At 41.4% G+C, this 26837-nt stretch overlaps 1 protein-coding gene across 4 annotated transcripts in view; it reads left to right on the forward strand.

Annotated features, from left to right (window-relative positions):
* The window catches only part of grin2ab (glutamate receptor, ionotropic, N-methyl D-aspartate 2A, b), a 127473-nt gene that overhangs the window by 34301 nt on the left and 66335 nt on the right, over window positions 1–26837 (forward strand). For all 4 annotated transcript variants that reach the window (XM_061770346.1, XM_061770345.1, XM_061770347.1 and 1 more), the window contains exons 3-4: window positions 9552–9776; window positions 10995–11153. In XM_061770346.1, coding sequence (XP_061626330.1) covers window positions 9552–9776; window positions 10995–11153 — 384 coding nt within the window. The remainder of the gene's footprint in view (window positions 1–9551; window positions 9777–10994; window positions 11154–26837) is intronic.

The raw sequence follows: 26837 nt of genomic DNA on the forward strand, positions 1-26837 counted from the left end.
TTTTTTTTTTTTTTTTTTACCGTAGATCTGATTTCACTTTTTGAATGGCATATTTTCAATTGCTGGGCAGCGAGTCAGTGTTAGGGGTAGCTGCACTTCGTAGTTTTTTCCGGCCGTGTTGCTGAATGACATCCGCTGTGAGAAAAAAAAAACTGTTACAATAAGACTACTGTTAATCCTCCCAAAGTTGGGCAAGATCAAATAAAAAGAAAAAAAAAAATGCACAAGTCAACCGAAAACTACTGTAAAAGGTTAGTAGGAAAAAGTCAAATGACCATGAAAGGCCCCAAATTGTGCAGTTTCAAATAAAACGACCCCAAATTTGTACAGGTTTAAAAGACGATTGCAAAACCCCCCCAAAGTTGCACACAATCAAATACAGCTACTTAAAAAGGATTTCTCTAAAGTTTCAATAAGAATAACAGAAATCCCCCAAAGACCAAAGTTAAATGAATCAAAAATACAAACTAATGTCATCTTAACACAAGTCAAATATCCATGTTATCTGGGAGGGCTGCCACTGAATGAGTTCAAAGTACAAATTCTAAAAGCTTTGCGGGTGTGTGCAGTTTAAAGTCAAACTACCACAAAATGTCCCAAAAGTGATTCTTGTTCTAATAACATGAGCATAAATCCGGCCCCCAGAATTGCGCAGAGTCAAATAAGATGACCGTAGATCCTCCAAAATTTGCTGCGTTGGCATTAATTGACTGGATCGCAACTCACCAAAAGCAGCTGTCATCACAAATGGGGTCACATGGCAACGTTTCGCTTTGCAAAGAGGAACTCGACAAGGATGCCTGGCCACTCTCGCCCCTGCTATTCGCACTTTACAATCCAACCACTGGCAATAGCAATATTCGGCAGAACACCAATATTGAAGCTATCTGTGCTCCTATGTCAGAACACAAAATCAGTCTTCACGCAGATCATATCCTTCTTTACTTACAAGAACCCTTTTTAACCTCATTAAGACATTTTCGCAATGATCAGAAAATGCTACCAATTGGTCAAAATCAATAATACTCCCGATAACGACTAACTCATGGAATCCTGCAGACCAAAATCCAAACTTTCCTATTCCAACTGGGAATATCAAATATCTAGGCTTTAATATCTCCGCAAAATCATTTCAATCGCATACCTCTACTGGGAAAAAATGGTGATGAATTGTTGGAACAGCCTACCTATCTCACTTTTAGGGCATATATCTATAAATAACAATAAAAGCTTACCACAAATGATTTTCATTTGACTCGGCCACTTTTGAAAATGGTGGGGTTGACTGGGCGGGTGACATTGGGTCCCGTCCGCCGGGCCGATGGATTGGGTTAGGGGTCCTCAACCTCCGTGATGCGGGCCCGGCAATTAAAGGGGGACTTCTGTCAGTCTTTGCGCATGCCAAACGGTGTCAAGTCACTTGCATGTGTGTCACTTATTGCGACAAATAACTCCCGAATATGCCAATTGCTCGGGTAGCCCCTGTAGACTTTTATGATTCACATAGTCAATCACAGCACACTTAAGTTGTACAGCCGGGGTCACGACCCTTGTCCCGCATGCTTCGTCTCCTGTCCTTGTCCTGTCCTTCCCTACAGCCCCATGCAACACTCATATCTCATGTTTCATGGTAGATATGTAATGATTGACTTTTATCATCCTGTTTGCAATGAGTGCTTTGTCTTTTGTCTTCGTTTCTCTCTCCCCTCGTGAAACGTCGTTCTGTTCGACCGATCGACTCTGATTCTCAATAAACATCAATCGTAATACTAAGAAACCACAGCGGCATCTGAAAAACGCCACTGTGACACAGTAAAACTGTTCCGGCATAAAAGGGGATACGGATCCTCCGTTCTGCTTGACCTAACAGCCGAACAGGACAAAAGAATTAAATAAATACATAGGAAAAACTAGCCAAATACAGTCCCTCATTAAACGGTTACATCCAAATGTTGAACAACAATCTTGGCTGGAAGTAGAACAGATAGACTGCGATAGCACCAAACTTGATCAGGTCACGTCTCAAGCGCCACAATTGTTTTAGCGATCCGATTATTGCTGCCGCTTTATCAGGTTGGTGGAGAAGTCGAGCACCATATCATTCCTCCTCAATCTGGCACAATCCCGATTTTGACATGAACAAAATACCCCTTTTACTGACGCACGTGGGAACAAAGTGGAATTGACCACCTACATCACTTATTCAGAAATAATGCATTCATGGCAAGTGAAAGCTTATTCCGAGAATTTCAAGTTAGAGGTGTTAACTTCCTTCAATACTACAAAGTAAGAGCAACAATCCTAAAAACAATTCTCAACGCATGCGAATACTTTAGAACTACCTGTTTTTGTTCAGACGTTATTAAAGTTATGCAAGCTAAAATGACATTGCCGTAACCCCCCCCCAATCTAATAAAACTACCCTAAATCCTCCAAAAAGTGTGCAGATTAAAAGAATCAAAGTACAGATTGATGGCAAATCCTTAAGATTATCATCTAAATGTAACGGCAGGCTCCACCCACATTAGAAAGCGTTGGCAAAAAGACCTTGACAGTGTAGCATCAACAAGTCTATGTTCCACATAGTTTATGTAGAGGCTAACTTTGAGAGATTCGCCCAAGTCTCGCGTGAAGTTTTTGGAAGCACTTTTGGGGCATTTCGCTGTCATCTCGGCTGAGATTTATTAGCCGATCGGTTCCATATTTTGATTCAATTAGGCACTGAAGTGACAAACGACAAGTGGAGCATCATTGAGCGATCAATGTTGGCCCTTTTTTCATATTTCAAACACCTCTCCCGGGAGATGAGGATTTTTAGAGAATGATTGTGTTTGAACCCGGGTGGCGTATGAGATCTTTTTCAGCTCATTCCAACCTCTGACGCCCCCCAAATGACAGCTCGTCACCATTTCAAGGTGACCCAAGCGGCATCCCGACTACAATACTAATTCCCTTCCGTTTCTACGTGTGCGCGTGCGTGTTGCCTTGCCGGATGAGATGATTATCAATAGTTGACAATATTGTTCCAACATTATCACTATATGATGAGACTGAAATATTCAATAGAAAAAAAGAACATCTGCTGTACATCAAAATATGGAAATGATGTAAAACAGGTTCAGAATAAACGGAGAGATTAATACATATTCAAAATGACACTTTTCTTCATTTTACCATGAACAATATTAACTGTTAACAATTGTAAATATACACAAGAAATTAATACACTCATGCTTTTCTTCATATTGCCAATAAAACATTGGCTTTAAAAAAAAAAATACAAATAACTACAGAGCATAAGTATAGAATTGGTCACAATATGATCACCATATACAATCCCTTCCAAAGCTATTGGAACGTTTTGTTGTATATTGAAAACATTTGGGTTTCAGACAAAAGTTTAGAATTCCAGCTTTTATTCCATGGTATTTACATCTAGAAGGTACAAAACATTTCGACATGGAAAAACATATACGTATAGATAGTCTTGTTGTACGTTATGTAGGCACAAAAATATAATTCCCCAAATTCCCAATTTTATCACCAAAATATTACATTTTTCTACGAAACTGTAAACTGAAAGGATAACAACATTGTATCACCGCATCAGCTTTTGCTGCCTCACTTGGCTTTGCACTGGCCACTGGCCACTGGCCACTGGCTAATTCAGAACAAAACCTCCAACTTTTCTCATCTCATCACCTTGTTGTTGTTGAACAAACGCACAACATGGCATGCGTACTATTTATCAAACAACTGGCCCGCAAGTTTGTCCTGTCAACCGAGACGTCGCTCGCATGCAATCGGTCGAGTGTGCACTCGTCTTCGACATGCAAATGCATTTAGCATCCCGAAAAAAAAAAAGAGAGAAAGAGCGAACGCCTAGATGACAAGATTGAGGATCGCGCTGAAGAGGCTCGGTCCACTGCTTTTCGCACTTGCCGTACAAGCCCGGGGAGTTGCGGCTTTGCGGCTTTATTTGGATGGCTGTCTCGCTCTTATATCTTGAATGAATCCCACTGCATTGGCTTCATCGCAAGGGTTGCCTTCAATTCGCATTACAACGGGGAACTCTCGTCATAAAATATATCCTGATCTCTTTCTCCCGACTTGAAGCTCCCGGTTCACTTCCTGTTTACTGATAATTAGCCGCCTTCTCGCGAAATCCGATGCACATTTCATGGAGATTGAGATAAATCTGACGAGTGTCAAGCGTTTGGATTTGGGAGGCCGCCGGGGGATTAAAACACCAAATGAAATCCAAACATCTGATGAAGGCAAAATGAATATACAGTATCCAAATGGTGGCTGGATGTAACAAAGCACATTTCCTCAGACTAGAGGCCATTGCTTAAATGTGGACTTTGAAATATCAGGTCAGACAGATCAAACCTGGTTAAGTCCAAGTGAATACGTTGGCCTGGCCAGCATCTTGCCACACCAGTCAGACGAACTCTCGCGCTTTTGGTGAAACTGGGCGGAGGAGGAGGAGGAATTGCAGCTATTTACATTTAAAAAAAAAAAAGCATTCCAAAAGTTCTGAACTCCTTTACTAACCAAAAACAGCCACACCCAGCAAAAAAAGAGGTACTATTGGTACAATAACTACGCTCAGTATCTCACTTAATAGACCCCATTTTTCACACACTGATATTAAATGGCTAGTTTGTCAGATATTCTAACATTCTACAAATAAATGCCTTAGTCAAATACAGTCGATGCCTCAGGCGTTTTTTCAACAGACTTGGCAAATAAAGTATGTTCACTTTCTTCTTCTCAAACTGCTAGTACGTGTAATTCCTTCAGTTCATAGTCGCTGTTGTAAATTTGACATTCTGTCCGATATTATTTCAAAATATATAAATACAGGTAGATGACTCCCTCAAATAAATACCTACTTTTTTCCAATTAGGAAAAAAAAGTGTAGAAGCTATCCTATTATTTCAGTTCCTAGATGATGATGTTCACACACGGACTTAACATTCTGTCAAATGTTATTTTAAACGCCTTGCAAAAAATATACCCCTTCTTTTTTCACCATAATAATGGGTAGTAAGTGCAATTACCCTCAGTTCACAGACGATAGTTCACGCAGATATTAAAGAGTTAATGTGTCAAATATTTGTGGAAAAAAAATTACAAATAAAGGCCTCTCTCCAATAAAGATTTTTCTACTTAAAAAAAAAAAAAAAAAAGCTGAAAAGTGAGGCATAGTTATTATTGTCAGTACCTCAATTTTTCACACGTGGGCATTAGCTAGTTTGTCAGATATTCTAAAATTCGACAAATAAACGCCTTCTTCAAATAGTAGCCTCAGAAAAAGTTGAATAGATGCTGTTGTTGACACAAGGACAAAGAGTTGACATTCTGTCAAATATTATTTTAAAATGAATTTAAAATGAGTAGATGCCTCCCCCCAAAAATCACCTACTTTTCTTTTCAGGAAAAAAACCAAAAAACCAGATCATAAACCTTTGGTCATACATGCGATTGTTCACATAGAGTTTCATTTCATTTCATTTCTCCCTCAAATAAATTGTTTCCATGAACATGGCAGTAAGTGTCATTTACTTCAGTACAGCAACACTATCGTGCACATTTAGATGTTAGAGTTGACTGTCTTTCAGATATTGTTATAAAAAAGTAATACTACAAATAAATGCCTCCACCTGAATAGAGGCCTCCTGTAATTATTAGAATTGAATTCAATACGAGCACAAGCGATGGGTGAACTTCAGCACGCAATAGCGGCATTGTCTTGATTATGATGCACAACGAGAGTTTTTAAAGGGCAAGAGTTTCACTGAAGGATATTTTGGGCTCGGGTGGGAGCAACCACGCGCCCGATTTGGCCAAATGCAAGCGCTTCAGTGGCCGTGAATAAAATAATGACATTTTGGACTGATACGTTGCAGCCAGCGTGTTATCCGGTCGGAGTTAAGGGTAACGCCGCTGAACCAAGAAATGTGCTAGTGTGCGCTCGGGGGGAAACAAACCCTGGGGTTTGGCTTACGCTGAGCAATCACGTCGTCTAATATCTTCCCGCTCGAGCTGTTGCCGCTAATGCCGTCTCCCGGCGTTTTTGACGGAGCGCCATCCTGCTCGCAAAATTTGGTCGGCCTCTAATTTACTGGCGGGAGCCAGATCTGTGCTCTTAGGCGAAATCCATTTGAATGATCACAAACACGCCGCAGCAGAGCATACGGCGGAAGAAACTTGCATGCGCTCACTTGCGAATCAATCCATTTTGAAGCGGTTCAGGTTTCAAACCACATTTAGGGTTTCAGAGTTGGTTTTCAAACGGGTTATGGTTTCAACATGGATTTAGAGTGTCAAAACTGGATTCAAATGGGGATTACAAGCCAGGGTTAGGCTTTCAAAGAGGAATTTCAAGACAGGTTTAGGGTTTCGAAGTAGGGTTTCATGGGAGGGTTAGGATTTCAGACCACGTTTAGGTTGTCACAGTAGGGCTTCAAGACAGGGTAAAGGTTTTAAAGCAGGGTTTCAAGGCACGCTAAGTGTTTCAGTTTCAAGACGGGATTAGGATTTTAAATTAAGGTTAGTGTTTCAAAGGAGGGTTTTACAACAGGATCAGGGTTTAAAGATTGGTTTTAAAGACGGCTTTAGGTTTACAAAGTATGCTTGGGAGCATTACCAGATAACTAGCAACCCTTTATTGCTCAGTGACTGTTTTTTTTTTTTTTTTTTTTTTTTTTTTTTTTTTTCTCTCTCAATGTCTTTCTGTCTCCGAAGTCTGTCGTCGTACTCGGGCGGCTCCAACGACCGGAGACAAATTCCTTGTGTGTTTTTTGGACATACTTGGCAAATCAAGATGTTTCTGATTCTGATTCTGATTTCAACTCAGGGTTAGGGTTTTAATGTAAGGTTTCAGGGTAGAGTTGGATTTCAAGTTAGGGTTTTTAACAAGGCTTTGCGTTTCAATTTAGGGCTTCAAGCAAGGGTTAGTGTTTCGAAGAAGGGTTTCAAGGCAGGGACAGTGTTTGAATTTAGGGGTGGAAGTGAGAGTTTTGGTTTCCAAGTAGGGCTTCCATCCAGTACTATGGTTTCAAGCAAAGTTTCAAATGGGAGTTTCAGGTCTAGGTTACTGTTTTAAAGCAGGGTTTCAAGACAGGGTTGGGGTTTGAATGTAGGGTTTCAAGTCAGAGTTAGGGTTTCAAAATACGTTTTAAGACACGGTTCGGTTTTCAAGTTAGAGTTTCAAGGTAGACTTGGGGTTTCAAAGGTTTCAAGCAAGGGTTAGGGTTCACAGTAGGGTTTCAAGTCAGAGTTGGGGTTTCAAAATGGGATTTTAAAACAGGATTGGGGTTTTAAAGACAGACGGGGTTTTCAAGCCACGTTTCAAATGGGGATGTCCAAACCTGGGTAAATGTTTGAAAGTAGGGTTTCAAGTCAGGGTCAGGGTTTCAAAATAGGATTGGGGTTTCAAGTTAGGTTTTCAAGATCAGACTTGGGTTTTCAAGCCACGTCTCAAATAGAGATTTCAAGCCAGGGTAAATGTTTGAAAGTAGGGTTTGAAGCCAGGGTTTGATTTTCCCATTGGTCCTTTTCCCATGAGCCAGGACACTAACTTGCGTAATGTTGAGCCGTCGGGGTGGAGCTGTTGCTAATTCTCGGGGACACGAGCGTAGCGGTGTTCGATTTAGCGACGTATGCTAAGTGGCACGAGCGCCGCGGGGCTCGTCTGCGGGCGGCAGGCGCCCGGGTGCTCCGCTAGCTAACTGACCTGATTCGACCGGCCGGGTGTGAGATGACACCGATGAGAAACGTACACTAAGCCGGCCGCAAAGACGGCTTGCAACAAAGGAACAATTGTTTGACTAAGTTAGCAGGGGGAAAAAAAAAAGATCATCGGTTCACAATTTCGCCTTCGGGATTTGTTCTTCTTGGAAATGGGCTGAGACGGAACGCAGCGTTCTCGTGGCGCTTTCATTGGCTCTCGCTGCGCTGACGGCCCTTTTCACAGCGCATTGATGAGCCCGCTCGTCTGCTTCTCTTCGCACCTTTTTGGGTCCGAGTTGTAACCGCGTCAGCACGTTTGCAACAAACACGATAGTTAGAAACAAAGAAACAAGATGAGTTTTTTTTTTGCCCTCTCCGTGCCGGCGCCAAATGTTTTCTGCACCCTCCTCGGAACCCTAACCCTGCCACTTAAATACAAGCAACTCAAAGGTTAGGTGAGCTTTCAAGTTTGGATTGGGGTTTAAATAAGGGTTAAGATTTCAAATGAGTTTCAAACCCGGGTTAAGGTTTTAAGTTTGGATTTGGGCTTTAAACAAGGGTTAAGGTTTCAAATTAAGGTTTAAAGCCTGGGTTTTGGTTTCAAACTTGTTTTGGGGGATTGGGTTAAAAACAAGTTGAATGCTTCTCTCCGTACAATTTATATTCAAAATACAACTCTGTACAATCGGATTATGGCGGCACCTGTTTTTTATTTTGTGGCAAAGAGACAAACTGGAATATAAGAAATGCGATTCAACTTTAAAGGACATTGTGCATACTGATCTGTTGCTTATATACTGAATCAATTTAAAGTTAAATACATCAGTTTATGCTTTTGACAATAGTTCAACAAATACTAAAGGACAAAGTATTGTTGTTGTAAAGGTTAGGGGACCAAAAAATAAGTTACTTTATTCACGACACATATTTTTGGAATCTTTGTCTGACGAATCGGTTATCGGAATTGTATTCTGCCAAATATCGGAGTCGGCGTCGGCCTCAAAAAAATCCACATCGGTCGGGCCCTCCGCTCTGTGCAAATCCGTCGCCTGTTGATTTAGGAGCTGTGTAAGCGCATCAATCTGAGCTAATGTCTCATTATCTTGTCAAAGGTGTCCTTTACTGCGAAGTTGCAACTGCAATATCAAAGTGAGTCATAGCCACTTCACTTCATAGCGCTTCGGGGGTCTTCTTCTCATCTGGACCCAAAAGTGACGGTTTTAACATATGCCGCTTGGTTTGATCAATTCTGAACAAGCAGAAATTGCATGGAATCTCGAGCTGTGATAGGCATATAGCGATTGTTAGTGGTCAAGGAGGCCAATAACCGACATTTAGGGCCGATTTGTAGTAAAAGGGAACATATTGGCGTCAAAATTTCGACTAATACAAACTCCATCGCTTAACTTCATTTCCAGTAAATGCCTTTAAACATATGCTCATTAAGCAGCCCGCGTGGGTTTTCTCCGGGCCCTCCGTTGATGAAAAAAGGTTGACTGCAGGCTCTAAATTGCCCGTAGGTGTGAATGGGAGTGCCAATGGTTGCGATGTGCCCTGCGACCGGCTGCCGACCAGTTCGGGGTGTACCCCGCCGCTCGCCCCTAAGATAGCTGGGATAGGCCAGGGCACGCCAGGGTTTCAAGACAAGCTTCAAATTTGAAGGATAAATTAGGCTTTCAAACAACAGTTTGGCTTTGCAACTAAGGTTTCAATGGAGGGTTGTGGTTTCAAAAGAGCTTTTTTCGTTTCAAGCCTGGGTTAGGCTTCCAAAGTACGTAATCACATTGCGGTTGTGTTGTTTGTATTCGCAGGGTACGATGTGTGCGGTGTTGCGGATACTGCTCCTCCTCTCCCATTGGGCGTCGCTGGCCGCTTCGCAGAAGCCCCCGGGGCTCAGCGTGGGCGTGGTGATGGGCCAGACCCAGCTGGTCACGGACCAGGAGCTGCATCCCCCCCGGAGGCCCGACGACGCCCTAGACGTATCGGTGGTACCTTTGAGGGTCAACCAGACTGACCCCAAGTCTATCATCACAGAGGTGAGGGGTAGCACCCCCGAGGTTGTTAGTTAGTATAGAGTACGCTCCAAAAAACATCAATAACTCAAAAGTAATCAAATGATTTGAGCTACGAGCGACTCGAGATATGAGCCATCGTTCGGCCGATGTTTTGCGTTTACTTGCGAGCAGAAATTTGTGTTATTTCTGCTTGCAACGAACTTCACAACAAGCACGTATTGAACCAAATCACATACATTTGAAAGTCCGCCAGCTTAATGCAAAATACCATAGATGGGCTAGCAAAATTTGCATCGATATCGCAGTGGTTAGGGGCTTTGAACACAAATGTAGACGGATAATATAGCAATACTCACAGACGTATATTCTTTATCCTCTGCTAAGAATGACGAATATTACTGCGGCTCACTGAGGAGTTGTGACCAGCTCCGTGTATATCTGTACGTCTGTATTATACAGCCCCCATGTGGCCAAGGCGAACACAATACCGATTGAATTGAAGCAGAAAATGTGTCAAAAACGGTTTAATTCCTTACATTCGATTTAATTATAGCATTACTGTATGTTTTTAAGTACAGTAATGTAGTTTGTGTCAGTACAATACTATAGAGTGCTATTATTATTTTTTTAAAATGACAAAAAGGCACACATCCAACACACGAATGCTACAGTAATGACGTTTTATAAAACCAATTTATTTATTGACATTGTCTTTTATTATGTTGTCATACAATTTAGTGCTATTTGTCTCTATTAAAACCGCCTCTTTTTTTTGCAGGCTGGAACGGATTAAAATCATTTGAATGGCAAAAGTGGACTTGCTATTATACAGTGGTGGTACCTTGACTTACAAGTTCAATTCCTTCCGTTACCAAGCTCGTAACCCACAAAAATCCAAAATCCAAAAAAATCATCCAATAATCCAAATGAAATCAAATTTCATTTGTTATATTACTTTGAGAAAGTAATTCAAATAGTTACACAACTATTACATTTTCAACAGGGTAACTTGTAATTGTAACCAACTACATTTTCAAAGTCATCTTCCCAAGCCTGGCTGAAAATGCATTGGCAACTGTAGCTCTCCTTACCCACCTGCGAGGGCATTACCATCCATCCATCCATCCATCCATCCATCCATCCATTTTCTGTAGCGCTTTGAGTTAAGGTCATAAGTGAGGTCAGGTATTCACTCTTGATTTGTTTTTAAAGTGTAGTTCGTTGTTTTTGTTTTTGGAGGTATGCGAGCTGCTGTCACGTTCTCGCCTGCACGGCGTCGTGTTCGCTGACGGCACCGACCAGGAGGCCATCGCTCAGATCCTGGACTTCTTGTCCGTCCAGACCCAACTTCCTGTGCTGGGCGTGCACGGAGGCTCTTCCATGATCATGGCCGACAAGGTGAGCGAGCGACACGGCTGCTTGGCTGAGACGAGCGATGACGACTAATGATGGCCAAAGGTGGTGAAACTTTGTTGAGGGGCACCTGTTTTATGGATTGTGGCGCTGGGAAAGGTTAGCACTTCAATCTGGAAAAGGACGCATTTGAAAGTTGCACCATGAAATATGGGTGAAATGAGACTAAATGGCCAGCTTTTTGTTGTTTCAAACAAGGCTCAGGCTTGAAATGTTAGGGTTTAAAGAACAAGGGTTAGTGTTTCATGCCAGGATTAAGGCTTTAAAGTAAGGCTTTAACCCTAGGTTAGGTTTCAAAGCCAGGGTTCATTTTTGAAATTAGTTTTTAATTACTGTTCTAAGATTTGGTGAGGATTTCAAACGAGGGTTTCAAGACTGGGTTAGTTGATCTTTAAAGGACCCTGCAAAATGGTCAAAATGAGCCTAAAAGATCTGCTTCGAAGCAAAATAGCAGACTTTTCGTGTCTTTTCAGGCATGGCTTTTTGAGATTTATTTTGTGGGTCTACTCCTAATGGACATGCCTACTAAATTTCACATTGCTAAGTCAAACTGTCTTTGCGGCTAAATTCTTTTTCAAATTCTATTGGTCGCTTCCGAGCCAAAATGGACACAGACTTCCTGTCTCTTTTGTGGAATGACTTTTTCGGCGGGTCTCCTCATGATGCATGCCGACCACAATTCATGTTACTAAGTCCAACTGCGTTTTAAGATTCTAGATAGTGATATTGAGCCCAAAACGGCCGACTTCATGTGTATTTTCTGGCATGGGTTCCGGATACTTTTTTGTGTGTGTTGCTTTTGGAGACGTTTTTACTTGGCAAATTTCAAGTTTCTTAGTGAAACTGTCTTTTGGGGCTGGATTTTGCAAACACATCTGAGAGGTGCTGCCTAGTCCTATTCTGAGGTGCTTTAAAACAAAATGGTGTCTTTTCAGCTTCTTGAGACTTTTTTTGTGGGTCTCCTCCTGGTAGACATTTCTACCCAATTTCACGTTGCTAAGAGCAATTATCTTCGAGGGCTGGATTTTCTTCTTCCAAAAAGTCACTTTGGACGAACCTAAAACTTGAGGAAAAAGGCCGAGAGCCATGGGATATAGGCGTGTTCTTCAAACTATCAACATGAACTTGCTTGGCCTTTTAAATGACAGCCCTCATAAGATGAGCGAGTGGACGGCGAGGGGGCGTGCGACCGTAGGTCGGCCACGGGAAGGTCAACGGCTTTGAAACGTCTGGTAAATAATGACGGGGAAAATGAATCAATTGTGCGGCGCCCTGATGCCAATGTGCCATTTCACAAGCTATCGAAAACCTCCAATCTGTTTTTTCCGACGTGCGACCAAGCAGCAGAGATTGGCCGCACACCGCACACTGCGGGAGTATTGCCGACTCGATGGGCTTCGGCTGGATGTCGATGAGATAATGTTCCCGGTCGCCGCGCTCGAAGCCTAATTATCGCCGTGCTGTTTACCTTTTACAACAAAAAAATCATTTTTCTTGGTATAATCATTTCTTTCATGTATTCTCTGTGCGGGCTACAAAAGCGCTTTTACTTGAGGTCCAGTGAAATAAGCCTCACAAAGGTCATCTTGATGTTTGACTGTATTTCTTGACATTCAGGGTGAATGATGTCACTGAAGATGGTAGAGAAAAAAAGAAAATTGCCATTCATTATAAAAGTTATTTTATTATTATTCAAAATATGCCCCAACGTCTTACATATAACAGCTTTCAGAATTGTTTTTTTTTTTTTTTTCCAGGAAAAATGTTTCCAAGAAATATTCTGACTAGAAAGTTGAAATCTTTACTCTTTCATTTATTTCTTCTTTTTATCAAATCGAATTTATTGTAATCTAACTATTTCAGCGCCAATTTTTCAGGAAATCTTTGTTGTTAAATTTCCTGAAATATAGTGTAAGTACAATTATTTTTTTTTTTTGGAATATGATTCATTGATCTTCTGTGACTTGTGTTGCATTTAGTTTTTCTCCCCAATTTTAGTTGAACATATGAGCGTTGATTTCCGGGCTACGGCCTTTCTGTACGGAGTTTGCATGCTCCCCCCGCGCCTGCGTGTGCTTTCTCCGGCCGGGTACTCTGGGTTCCTCCCACATTCCAAAACATGAATGCTAGATACATTGGAGACGCTACATTTCCCATAGGTGTAAATGGTGGTCGACTTGTGCCCTGTGATCGGCTAGCGATCGACAGTCAGATGGGATAGTCTCTAGCATACCCGCGACCCTATTGGGGATAAATATTGGGTACAGAGAATGAATGGATCGGTTAAATTGAACATATTTGGTTTTGAATTCAAATTTGTATTTATTTTTCTGGGATTTATTTTCGAGAATGAAATTCCTTCATTTAATCTTTAGGAATAAAACGTAAAAATCAAATATATATATATATATTATTCCATTATTTTTTCATTTTTAGTGTTGACTATTCATGATATTTAAATATTGTAAAATATCTTAATAAATATGTTATCAATTATTTGTAGAAGGTTTTTTAGGGCAAATATGTTTTAGGAAATTTCAGCAAATGTCTCATGTAAATACTTGTCAAAAGTGTTTTAATATAAATATTTCTTTTATGATTGTTTATTTATTTTTTAAATTTCAAGTGAAATAACCATCTGTTTGTTTTATTACGTTAATGTACATTTTGGAGAACATTTCAATCATACACATTTATTAAAATAGTTTCATTTTATATCTTTCAGAGGTAAATATGCGCTAATTTATTTGTTAAATATGCAAAAAAAACCAAATGCTGCTCTTTGTAGACAAAGGAGTCTGATTCAAAATCTTGTGCGACTGGTGTTATGTTCTACATTTGCGTCCCTCGATTTCAACAATAAACAATTAGCCTGTAATACGTTAAATGTTTTTAATCCAGAGAATAATCCCAGGGTGACGTTCCAATAACCCACCAGGCAAAAACCCAAGAAATCCCAGTGGACTCGCTATCATTTCACATAAAAAAACCCAAAAAGAATATTCCGCTTCATTGCTGTGTGCCGATGATGTCCGTATGGAGCGTGTGAGGGAATATTGCATAGATGGGAAGCGTCACGACTGAGAGTTCAGTCATGTCGTGGATGGTGAAGCAGAAGGCGGCACACGCTGCCAAGAACATGCAGACAGAAGGGGGGGGGGGGGGGGGGGGGGTTACTGGTGAAATAATGCGTAGCTACAGTATATACTGTAGTGTAGGTGCGTGTGGGCAGTGCAAGTGCCAAATGCTGTTGGTGTTAGGACGGAATTATGCTGCTAAAATGTAAACTCGACTGCCGGTTCAAGTCAAAATGACACTTGTCATTTTGTATAGCAGTAGAAGCAGGGTACAACTTGCGGCATTTACTCTTGAGAAAAATCCTGGAAAGTTACACCGAAGTTTGAGTGCCATCAGCGAAAATGTGCACGTTTACGTACAAGACAGCACTACACTATACAGAATATAGACAAAATGAAAATATTGAATTTTCATCCAAAGTCTGACTTCATTAATTATTTTTACATTTGCAAAACATATTTTTCTGCATTTTTTTGTGTGTACTCAATGTTGGATATATATTTGTTAAAATGTTTTCTTTGTCCATTTCATGTTAGACTTTTTCTTGAATTCTCTCTCAAATCTTTTTTTAGTTGTTTGTCAGCTTTTTCTTTCATTACATTTTTTTTAATACATTCCAAAAAACATTTTTGCATTACTTTTTCTGCATTTTCATGTCAGACTTGGATTTTATTTGCTAAAAACCTTTTTTTTTTTTTTTTTTTTATATATACACATTTGTTAGAAATTTTCTGAGGACTGGGGTTCAAAGCCCGGCCTTGCCCGTGTGGAGTTTGCATGTTCTCCCCGTGTGTGCGTGGCTTTTCGACGGCGGACGCTGACGCCTCCAAAAATGGTCTGTTTGCCCTGAGAGAAGCTCCCCCTTTTCGCTCCATTTGTTGCTTTTCATTACCACGAAATCCTTTTTGTTTCTTCTCCCATTTTCGGAAGTGAAGGCCGCGTCAGCGCTCTAGCAGGAAAAAGCACAATCTCATCAGGAAGAAGCTGGAAGAGGGCGACGTGCAATAAATAAGAAAGTAAAAAATACAAAAAGTCCTCAGCCGGGTTTGAACTCGAGGTGCGTTTTCGAGGGTCCGTCTGGAACATTTGGACCATTTACATCATGTTTCTTCAGATTTCTTTCTTGTATCATTACACTTTTTATGTGCATAATTGCAACTCAGCAGTCATAAAATAAGGTTTTTGTTTTTTTCCAGTAATATTCTGACTTTATTCTTGTATAATTCGGATATTTTCCTCTCATAGTATTCTTATTTTGTTCCTGTAATATTACTGCTTTATTGTCATAAAATTTGGATTTCCCATGTAACATTCTGACTTTATTATTTTAATATTGAAACTTTGTCATAAATCTAGAATGTTATGACTCTCTGCTTGTAAGTAATGGCTTTCCTCATAATATTATCACTTCATTCCTGTAATATACAACTTGATTGACACAAAAATCTGTTTGTTTTTTTCCACCCCCCCTCCTCATATGATTTTATTCCAGTAATATTAAAACTTAACAGTTAGAAAATTTCCCAATTTTTTCCCCCTATATTGGAGTTTTATCGTTGTTATATTAGCTTTCTTTGCCCTCATGTTGTCACGTAATTCTTATATTATAACTTTAACCCAAACTTAACTTCAAATTAGGATTTCTTGATAATATTATGACTTACTTGATTCCTGTATTATTATGACTGTATGTTATACATTTTAGATCTGTTCAAAATTTTGGGACTTTCTCCCTGTAATATTACATTCATTCATTCATTCATCGTCCGTTGCGGGCGTGCTGGAGCCTATCCTAGCTATCTTCGGGCGAGGGGCGGGCGGGATACACCCTGAACTGGTCGCCAGCCAATCGCAGGGCACACAGAAACAGACAACCATTCGCGCACACTTTCACACCTACGGGCAATTTAAAGTCTTCCATCAACCTACCAGGCATGTTTTTGGGATGTGAGGGGAAACCGGAGTACCCGGAGAAAACTCCACACAGGCGGGGCCGGGTTTTGAACCCCGGTCCTCAGAACTGTGAGGCAGATGTGCTAACCAGTCGGCCACCGTGCCTATTATTACTATTATAAGATGTGATTTTTATCTCTTTTTCACTATTGTCATCAAATTTGCTTTTCCCGCATTACATTATCACTTAATTCATGTAATAATACAACTTTATTTTCTTAATAATATTATGTTTCCTCTATAAAATATAAAGTTTAATATAAATATAAGTTTATCCCCAGCGGTGTCTCGCTTCTATGAAGTTCATTTGGAAAGACACATTTTGGGTATGACATTTGAAAAAGCTCACTGGGAGAATTTAAATGACAATTAAACATTGTTTTATTGCAGCCAAAGCAAGTGCATCGAGACAACTGATTCCAGTTGTGATAAAGTTAGAGTTGCAAGAGCGTCTGTAAGCGTCTTTACTTTCTACTGCAGCCTGTCCAGGCAGAAAGCAAGTGTGAGCCAAACTCCATTGGACTGCTGCTGATTGCTGACAATTAACACTGACCAAGTGTTTTAAGGTTGAAGAACCTGTGTTGAGACGGAGTCAAGACCAATACTTTTGGGGGCTCAAAGACCAAGGCTTTTACAGGTTGAGACTGAGTCAAGAATCGTGTCTTGGAGGGGTTGAACTCAAGACTTTAAGGGGTCGCGAGACTAAGCAGACTGTATTATGGCTGACAAAGTCGAGACCAAGATTTCGAGGGTTCAGGATAAAGGTTTTGACCGGTCAAAACTAATACTTTGGGAATCGACACCATGACTTTACCAGTAGAGCCCGAGACTCTCGGGGGTTCAGACCGAGTGAAGACCAAGACCTTTAAGATCTAGACTTTGAAGGGTTGAGACCGAGTTTAGGCCAAGACTTGGAGAGGTTGAGCCCAAGTCAAGACAAAGACTTTCCAAACCAAGACTTTGAGAATTCAAGTCCAAGATATTGAGTTATCAAGATTGAGTCAAGACCAAGATTTTGAGGGTCGAGCCGAGGGCTGCACAATTATGACCAAAATAATCGTCACTCTTCTTTTGATCAATATTGTAATCACGATTATTAATCACTGTTAATCCTCATGTTTGGGAAAAATCGTGTTTTTTTAATTTGATTTATTAACAGTTTTCAGTGCAAAATGAATCTTTAAATAAGAACAGATGATAGATGATAATAATAAAACAAATGTACCTCCCCAAAAATTCAACTATACCAAGGGATAACAGAATAAATATGCTTTTACAAAGTCCAATCACGAATTGCAGCTTAATGGAAGCAAATACAGTTAATGCATAAAACGCAACATGAGGCTGTAAGCGATGACTTTTCATATGAAAATATAGTGGAAGGGCTGGCGCGTCGCCATTGTTCTGCTTGACCGTTGGTCAATCGTGCATGGTCACAAACTGCGAAGAACCCGACAGTTTTTTTTACTGTGGTCACGCCAGCGGAAAAGTTGAAGTCGAGGCAGTCACTGCAACCATTGTAAATAGCGTCTTACTGTGACACGCCCCTTCTCTGTCAACATGCGGAGAGGGCCAACTTCAAAATAAAGCCTTCATATATTACTACATTGGATATCAATGCCATTTTGAGGGTTTTTTTGTTTTTTTGAAGTTGGCCATGAAACGCGGTGAAGCCGTAATCATACGTTCGCCCCCCCTGGTGGCTGGCTGACTGGGTTGCGGGCACTGCTACAAATGAAGCACTATTCATATGCAGCATGTAAAAAAAAAACAAAAATCAGGCTCATTTAATCCTGGCAACCAAAATCGCGATCACGGATCAAATTTGATTAATTGTGCAGTCCTAGACGAGAACAAGCCTTTGCTAAGTGTACTTACTGCCTTAGGACTAGACTAACACGTGTCTTTTGTATTTTCCACTTCTGCCGTTCGCTGCGTCTCAAAAGTGCTTCCATCACTTCCATCAGGCTTTTTACCCACACTCGCAGCACACAATATTAGGTACACTAGCTAATGAGCTCCGTCACCAGAGACGCAGCTAACATTCTGTCACGGCTGCATTGAAGAGAGCGAGAGAGCGCGAGAGAGAGAGAGAGAGAGAGAGGCACCGAGTTGTACGCCAGGTGGCACAAGGGAAGCCACAAAATGGAACATGTTATCAGAGTCGGAATCAGAATCGTCTTTATTTGCCAAGTATGTCCAAAACACACAAGGGAGGAATTTGTCTCCGGTAGTCGGAGCCGCTCGAGTACGACAACAGACGGTCAATTGACACAGAACGCTTTGGAGACAGAAAGACATTGACACAAAACAATTGTGCAAAAAGATGCAGAGTCCTCTAGCAGACAGAACGAACAAATGCCCTCCAATTCGATGGCAGGATGTACATACAGTAATTATATTGTATCCACTTTTTTGTTTGTTGCTGTGCCGTGAGATTTTTGAATAGTAAAATATGTGCCTTGGCTCCAGAAAGGTTGGAAAAGGTAGCATGTATTGAACTGCAGTCTTTGCAAAAGCCCTGTTGATTAGGGATACTTATGGCATCCAGGTGGGCCGGGGTCATTTAAGGGAGGGTTATATTCTCTTCTCAAGGCTGACCACATTCGGCCTGCACTCCACATCCTTGGATTATGTTTTGTGCTGTCAACTCAGGTATGTCTTCTCGTGGCATTTCTCCTTCCGCCCAGTCTCGGGCATGCACAATTCACTACAACCTGTCACATTGGACCAAGACAATGCATGGCGCCGGCCACTGCCGGGGCCTCTTTTTGCCCTTTTCAACCAGTAGTCCAAACTTTTCTGGCCCTTTCCGAGGGCTTGACCTTATCCTTCCCTTTCTCTCTCCACGTTTTTACTTTCCCCTTGAATATGTGCCAGGCGACATGACAGCGCGTTATCCCCTCCAAAAATAATCCACGCGGGCATTGGCCCGCCCGTGGTGGGGGAAGTCGTGTCTGTGTTTGTGAAATGCCAACTCCGGTGCCCGCAGTTCATCCGAGCTGGAGGCGAGCCGGGGACCAATGTTATCTCCCGAAAAAAGGCAAATAAATAAAGTCAATAAATAGCCAAGAGTTGCCGTGCCGGGCTCTTTCAGCGAGCATGTGGCCTCAGTGATAACACACAAGTGTGCAATGAATGGATTTACTACCTTAACTTACCACTTCAAATCTTCAATGGCTACAAGTTGCATGCTGAGGGGTAGAGACCGAGTCCACACCAAGACTTTGAAGGGTTGACATCGAGTCGAGGCCAAGACTTTGGGGATTTCGAGACCATTGCGGTCGAGATCAAGGGCCCTATTTTTGTGAACAGCATAAATCCGGTGCGGTAGAGGCGGGTTAGACCAGTTCTGCGGGTGGGCGGGCTGCGCCGCTGTGGGACAGCTTACAGCCGACTTCATTCGCCGCTGATCAAAGCCGCTGAACTCCTCTCGTTCCCTTTCAATGTGGTGCACTCGCACTCGGATCTCTGTGCGGAAAAGGACGACGATGCGAAATTGCAACGGTCCGTGCGTGAGTGGAGCATTTTCACTGCTCTAGCCGTGGTGTGGCAACAGACGGTGTGAGAATGAGCTGCTGATAACCACTGGTGACTTAAATATCGGGGGAGCTCAGTATCTGTCTGCCTGTGCCGCAATCATATTCACCAAAAGGACATTGGACCAGCGGTCTCCCTTGCGCCAGTATTTAGATGTTGCCTGAGCAAGCCTAAATTTGGATCCACTTTCTGACACCAAATTGTCACTCCGCAAGCCATGTGTCCAAGGACACTCCCTCTTCTGCACCGGAACGTACAGCTTGCGAGGCTCGCGCTTGCACAAAAATCTGGGATACGCTGACATTTGCGCCCTTCCGCATTTGTGCCCTGCCGCACATGTGCCGTCTACGGAAATAGAGCCCGAAGACTTTACGGGGTTGAGGCCGAGTCAAGACCAAGATTTTGAAAGGTTAAGACCTCGTCGAGACCAAGACTTTGGGCGAGTTAAGGCCAAGAATTGGGGCATTGCATAATACCCAAAATTTGAGAGATTTAGGCTGAGTCAAGACCAAGATTTGAAGGGGTTGAGAGTCAAGATCAAGACTTTGAGGAGTCAAGATCCAGTCTAGACCAAGACGTGGAGGGGTCGAGGTTGAATCAAGACCAAGACTTTGAGGGGTTGAAACAGAGTCAAGACTGAGAGTTTGACTGGTTAAAAATGCAATTTATCAATATTTAAAAAGAAACATTGTAGCGGAACAATCCTTTTTATTTTGAAGGAAGCAAGTCAACACCAAGACTTTGATGGGTGGAGGCAGAGTCATGACAAATACTTTCAAGACCAAGATTTTGAGAGTAGAGACCAAGACTTTAAGGTGTAGAAACCAAGTATAGACCAGGACCGACGGATTAAAACCGAGTAAGGACCAAGACTTTGACGGGTTGACACCAAGCCAAGATCAAAACTCTTAGGGGTGAAACTCCAGTGCCCGCACTTTATCCGAGCTAGAGGCGAGTTGCAGAGCAGTGTTATCGCCCCCAAAATTGAAAAGAAATTAAAAAGTCCCTAAATAAATAAAAAGTCAATGTGGCCAGGCGCCTCTTTGAGCGAGCATGGCACGTGCCCTCAGTGACAACACCCGTGTGCTATGACTGTTTAGTCTAGCCAGGTTGAAATTCAGCAAAAGGAGAGTCACGTTTGGAATGTACTACTTGAAATGACCATTCAATTGCTACACGCTGCTATGTCGTGCGTGACTTCCGAGAATAAGAACCCTGCTTATTCAAGTTAACCGCTGTTTCATAAACCTTGTCTACCTTTTCTCCTGTGGAAGTCACAATTATCTACCAATTTTCACTCTTATTTAAAGATGTATTTTAACCGATGAGCGTCTATAGATTGCTAAGGTGTTTGAGTTAAAAAAAAAATCAATAAATCGCGTCACAATTGGTTTTTATGTTGCATGTCAGAAAGACGTGGGTTCAAAGATAGCGCCTTTGAGGTGGCAGACTGTTACAAGAGCTTTGCTAGTTTTTCTCTTTAGTTTGTATTTTTCCTACCTTTTTGTCATTTGGTGTTTTTTGTGTGTTTCGTATAACAATAATAAGGATCATAATCATTTTCTTAATGAGGTAAGGCAATTGAGAAGAGTTTCCAGTGCTGTGGGTGGGGCAAGTCGCTGTCGCTGTCGTCGTCATAGGCTGTTTCGTACTCCTTGAACGCTGGGAGCTGGATCCATTCCACACATTCACCATCCACACACACACGTCATTTCTGAATATTACTCCGCGGCGGACTACTATGCACTCGGGACCGGCTTTGGAATCACAGGAGTTGACGACACCAGAAAAAACACTTCAGCTGTTAAGAAGTCAGGGTACTTTTAATCCGTTTCAATGATCTAAATGTCGCTCGCTACTTTTATTCATCAATGATTGCTTATTTATCAACTATTTTGTGCCGTTTGTGCCAATCCAATTTAAGCCCTAGTGACGTTTAAGTCTAGTTCACCAATCAAACGACACAAGAAAGTCACATGACCTCACACGTTGTCTTCTATTGGGCTTCCCGGACATAGGTACGAACACGAGATAAGCCAGCCCGGCTGATTGTCGTGCCTACGTGACGGCCATTTTAGGAAGGTCGTCGTTACCATGAAGGCAACGGCGCGCAACTCGTGTTTACATTTAGACTATCAAAAACAACAGCTTTCGTGTATTGTTGTATTTGTCTGGCACCATCTGCCCAAACGTAGACATTTCAGCCCACTTATAACTTGAGAAAACCCCTTGCAGTAAAAAAAACATTTTATTTTGTTCTTTTTATTTTATTGATGTTCATGCTGTGGTTAAAAAAAAACCAACTGAAGTTACTCACTATTTACTCAGTACTTGAGTAATTATTTCACTGTGTAAGTCATTTTTAGGAGGATTACGTTTTACTTTTACTTGAGTCACATTATTGTCAATTAACAGTACTCTTACTTGAGGACAATGTTTGGCTACTCTAGCCACCTCTGGAGAGGATATCCTCTATTGCTACTCTTACGTTGAAGCAAAAACTGTTTGCGCATCAGATCAGCCAGTGTCGTATTTGTTGCACTGGTCTTTTGTATTTCTGTGTTGAGGTTGCGGTCCCAGCGGAACCGCGAAGCACATGTAATATCTGCGACAAGAGATGATCCGCTAGTACAAAAAAAGCATTGAAATGAGGAAAATGTTATGTTAATCTTAAATATGTAAATAAATGTTTTTCTGCTTGAAGTATTCCAGATTGCTTAATTGATGTTAAAATCCCCCTAATTCTCTGCGGGGACCCAGGGATCCCCCGAGACACCCCTACAATGTTTTTTTGAGCTCTGTCACTTTTTTCATGCCTTTGGTGTTTGCACAGCCGCCCCATTTGTGCGCATCCGCTGTGGACTGTTTTGGGCATTTTGGGCCGCGACATTGGAGGGAAGTATCATTTTAGTTTTTATGTTATGGTATTAATCATTTGAGTTGACGCTTACAATATTTATTTTATTTGATACCTGTTACATACATATATATTTGTATTATATTTAATTTTGGATTATATTTATTTCATGTTTTAATTATTAATTAAAAGATTTGAAATGAATTCAATGTATTATTTTCATAGTATTTATTTGTATTGCTCTTTTTTGTATTCATTTAAAAAATGTGATTCATTTGAGTTTGAGCTGGCATGATTTTAGACTTTTTGTTTGAGTTTAAATTTTTACGTCGCATTTTTTTCCGATGTAACATTTTTCTCCTAATGTAAAAAAGTGTCAGCACTCAGTTATTCCTGCGCTAACGGGCCGCGACGTGGCCAGACGGAGCGTTCTCGCTAAAGTTTGATGCTAAACAGCGCCGCTGGAATATTAACGAGGCAGCTTGCCGCTAATGCGGGACAACAGAGAGATGATTAATTTACATGAAATATATCTGTACTGACAGTAGGGAAGCTTAATTGGGAGGCGGCGTATTAGTATGACAGTGAGAGATGTCCACGCTTATCAGTGGCGGCTCCGTGAGATGCCCGACGAGGCGGCAGACGGACCTGCCCGCCCGCATCAAGTCCACGTCCAAGAAAACTTCACAGGAACAAACTTTGCTCTGACATTTTCATCGATCTCAAGGCATCTTAAGGAAAACGTGCACAAGAGTTAAGTGGCGCTTGCACCGCTAATGGGTCGGCAGCCCGTTAAGGCAGCAATTTAGTTCGTTTACCGCTCAGCCTCTTCATGCAAACCTGTTGTTGTTCAAAGGTTACAAAATTGACCAAAATTTCAATAGCATGATACAAATATTGGATACATATATTTTGTATCACAGCCTGTTTAGAAAACTAGTTAGGTCAGTACATAACCTCCTTATATACATGATTTATTCATCAAATACAACACCGTAGACAAAAATGTAAAAAATGAATCCGTTTAGGCAGCAAACTGGTCGGGTCACCGCAACTTTTTTATTGATCAAATACTAAATATTGAAATGGGATTTTCCCCAAAATGTATACATTCATTTTAACAATTGACCCCCCCGCCCCCCTTAAAAAGTATACATATACTTCTACAGCAGCCCATTGAGGCAACAAGCTAGTTGGATCACTTCACAAACTCTTTCGACCCAAAAATTTGAATAAGGAGATTGTGTGGTGGCCCAACGAGTTTGCTGCCCAAATGGGCCTCTTGACAGAGAGGATGGTAGTCAAAATAAGAAAAAGAAAGCTCTTGAATATCGAGCAAATACTTCGTATACGCCAAGTGTGGCCAAGGATGAAACAAAATCAAATGACAGCAGCGGGGTTGCAACGGCGTAAGGCTTTGGGAATATTCCGAAGAAACAAACATAAATGTCACATTCAATGGAAACAAAATACCAGCAGCGGAAGCAGCAACAAATGTGACGCGCACAAGGACGACTGAGGCAGTCTGTAAGAAATGCCAGTGATAAATGTCAGACGCCTCACTACAAAGTTCCCAGGGCTTTTTTCCCACCGCAGAAACAGGAGTTCAGAACCTCCTCATAACAGCAGTTTTAATTATATAGATTTTTTTACGCAAATGCAATTTCTCCATGGAAACAAGGGCAAGGGAATCATAGGCTGCTGCCTAAAACAATACAATTATGGCCTAAAGGGGCTGCTGTACATATGTGTATGTATCCATTTTGTCCTCATTGTATTGCACAGTTTTACAGTCGTGGCAATTGATTGATAAAATGCTTTCTGAAGTACTCATTCATTCATTCATTATTTTTGTATCATGCTAGTTACATTCTTGGCAATTGTGTGGTATTTCTTCAATAGAGTTTGTGTAACGAGGTGACGTAGTGACCCAACTACTAATCGGGCTGCTGCCATCAGACTCAGTAACCACAAAAAAACCCTGCTTGAACTTTGATGCACGTTTTAATATCAATGGTCAACATAAGACCATTACCCAAATGTTTGTTTGTTTGATCAAATACCACAGGATTGAAAGGCGTAGAAGGATGCAACAGTTTAGGCAGCACGAGTATTTTTCATCATCATCATCATCATCCTTGGTTTCCTTGCACAAATTGTGGGCGGGCGGGAGCGAGCCCACGCAGCGCCATCTCCCACACGGCCTTCTCACCCTTGAAAACACTCTCTTCCTGCCTCCTGCCCCCCACCCCCGTCCTCTGAGCCGCCCTCATCCTGTCACCTCACGCCAACAGGATCCAAAGCTCCCCCGCCATCTCCCTCGTCCCAACCGCTCGCCTCCCTCTCTTACGCCCTCGTTGTGTAGCACAACGAGACTATAACGGACTTTATATGTATATATAGCAGTGACTGCTTCTTATTTAGTCCGCACTGCACAGCTATTTAAAGATGCTGTAAATCTTTTTCCAAGAAGAAAGGAAAAGCTGCCTGTGTATTTAGGAAGAAATCATGTGTGTTTGTTGGTGTGTTTATTTTACACACTGGTCATCTGATGACGCAACCCCTTGTGTAATTGTCTCTCTTCATTGATGCTATGGTTTGCACGCTAAAGGGCCTAGCGCACTGAGACGTTGCAGAGACTCCGGGACGCGGAATATTGCTTGCGCTCTCACCAGGACGATGTCTGGAGGACGTATCCAGACATGACAATTTTCCGGATTCACTTTCCGTGTGTGTGTGTGTGTATATATATATATATATATATATATATATATATACTTTTTCAAATAAATTTTCTGAAAGGGGACATATTTTGGCCATCAAAAAGTGTATATGTGCATTTTTATATTTTTCAAATACTTTTCACAAGTGGTATAGATACGAAATGGGATGGATGGATGATGATGGATTATGTAAAATACATTCATTATTCAATTTAAAGTTGTATTTAAATGAATGCAAAATTAGATTTTAAAAAGGAATAAATACATTTGTACGCACCTATTTGAAGCAAAACAGCTCAATTATTGTAAGCGCTCGGTTGGCCAGATTAAAGAATGGAGGGGGCTGTATGTGGGCTGTCGGACATACTTTGCGCACCTCTGCTTTAGCTGTAATGCTGTTTTCCGGGTTTGGATGGGCTCGACCCTTGTCAATACGATCTCTGTGGTGTCCAGAACGAACAGCGGTGTCAAGGGCCAGTAAAAGGTAACGCTGGAGGCTAATGATGCCAATGCTAGGTGGCGTTTCCGTGGTCGCCTTTGTAGCGGTCGAACGACGACGTGATCCGCAGAGGTCATTTGCAGTCATTTTCCTACATGCCTTAATGTAATATTTATACCTGACGGTATATGCTAAATATCGGCAAGCGTACAGTAGGTACGGCTGCAAAGCGGCTGCATGAATAATGTACTGCACAGGCTGTAATTAAAAGGAGCGACGTCATTAGGAACGCTCTCTACTTGTATTTTTTTTTTTATCTACAGGTGTTTGTTATTGCTTGTGCTTTTTCAACGAGAGTTGTGTCACATGACTCTGTTTTACCAATCCAACTATTAATAATGTTTGCCCCCATTGGACCATTCAAACGGAGCCAGGCGCTCGCATGGCCGCACACAATCTCCACAGACCCATAAAAGCAAAGTTTTCAAAGTGACTCCGTGAAGTGAAACATGGCGCAAATCTATATTTACCTCACAGCGATGTCATGCACTATCATTTGTGTTTGCCCCCCCCCCCCCCCCCCGGCAAAAAAAAAAAAAATGGACATTTCAATCTAGAAGAACTCCACTTGGAATTTGAGAAACATACATCCTTGGTCTGCATTTGCAGAATGCAATTGTCTGTGGAATAAAACAACAGGTCCGATCCAGTGGAGCTGCTGCATGCTTTCAAAAGGAAATTCCGTAAATATAATAATAATAATAAGTTTTCGAGTAATGAAATAGATGTCAGCATTGCTGATAAATGTGGGTGAATCCGCATGTCAAGGTTCAATATATACATTTTTCTTTTGTAATTATATAATTAATAACGTCTGCCTTAGGTGTTAATTTAAGACCATTTATTGATGAACGTGTCTTATAATATGATCTTTTATTTTTAAAAGATGTTTTAAAGTAATATTGGGCAATATTTGAATTTGCACATTCCCGTTTTATATTTTTGTCTCTTTGAAATTCATGCGCTGTTTCAAAAAAAAAAAAAAAATCTGAAGTTCTTCCCCAGTTACAAAGTACCTG

The sequence above is a fragment of the Phyllopteryx taeniolatus genome, chromosome 4 (assembly GCF_024500385.1).
Source record: "Phyllopteryx taeniolatus isolate TA_2022b chromosome 4, UOR_Ptae_1.2, whole genome shotgun sequence".
Lineage (NCBI taxonomy): Eukaryota > Metazoa > Chordata > Actinopteri > Syngnathiformes > Syngnathidae > Phyllopteryx > Phyllopteryx taeniolatus.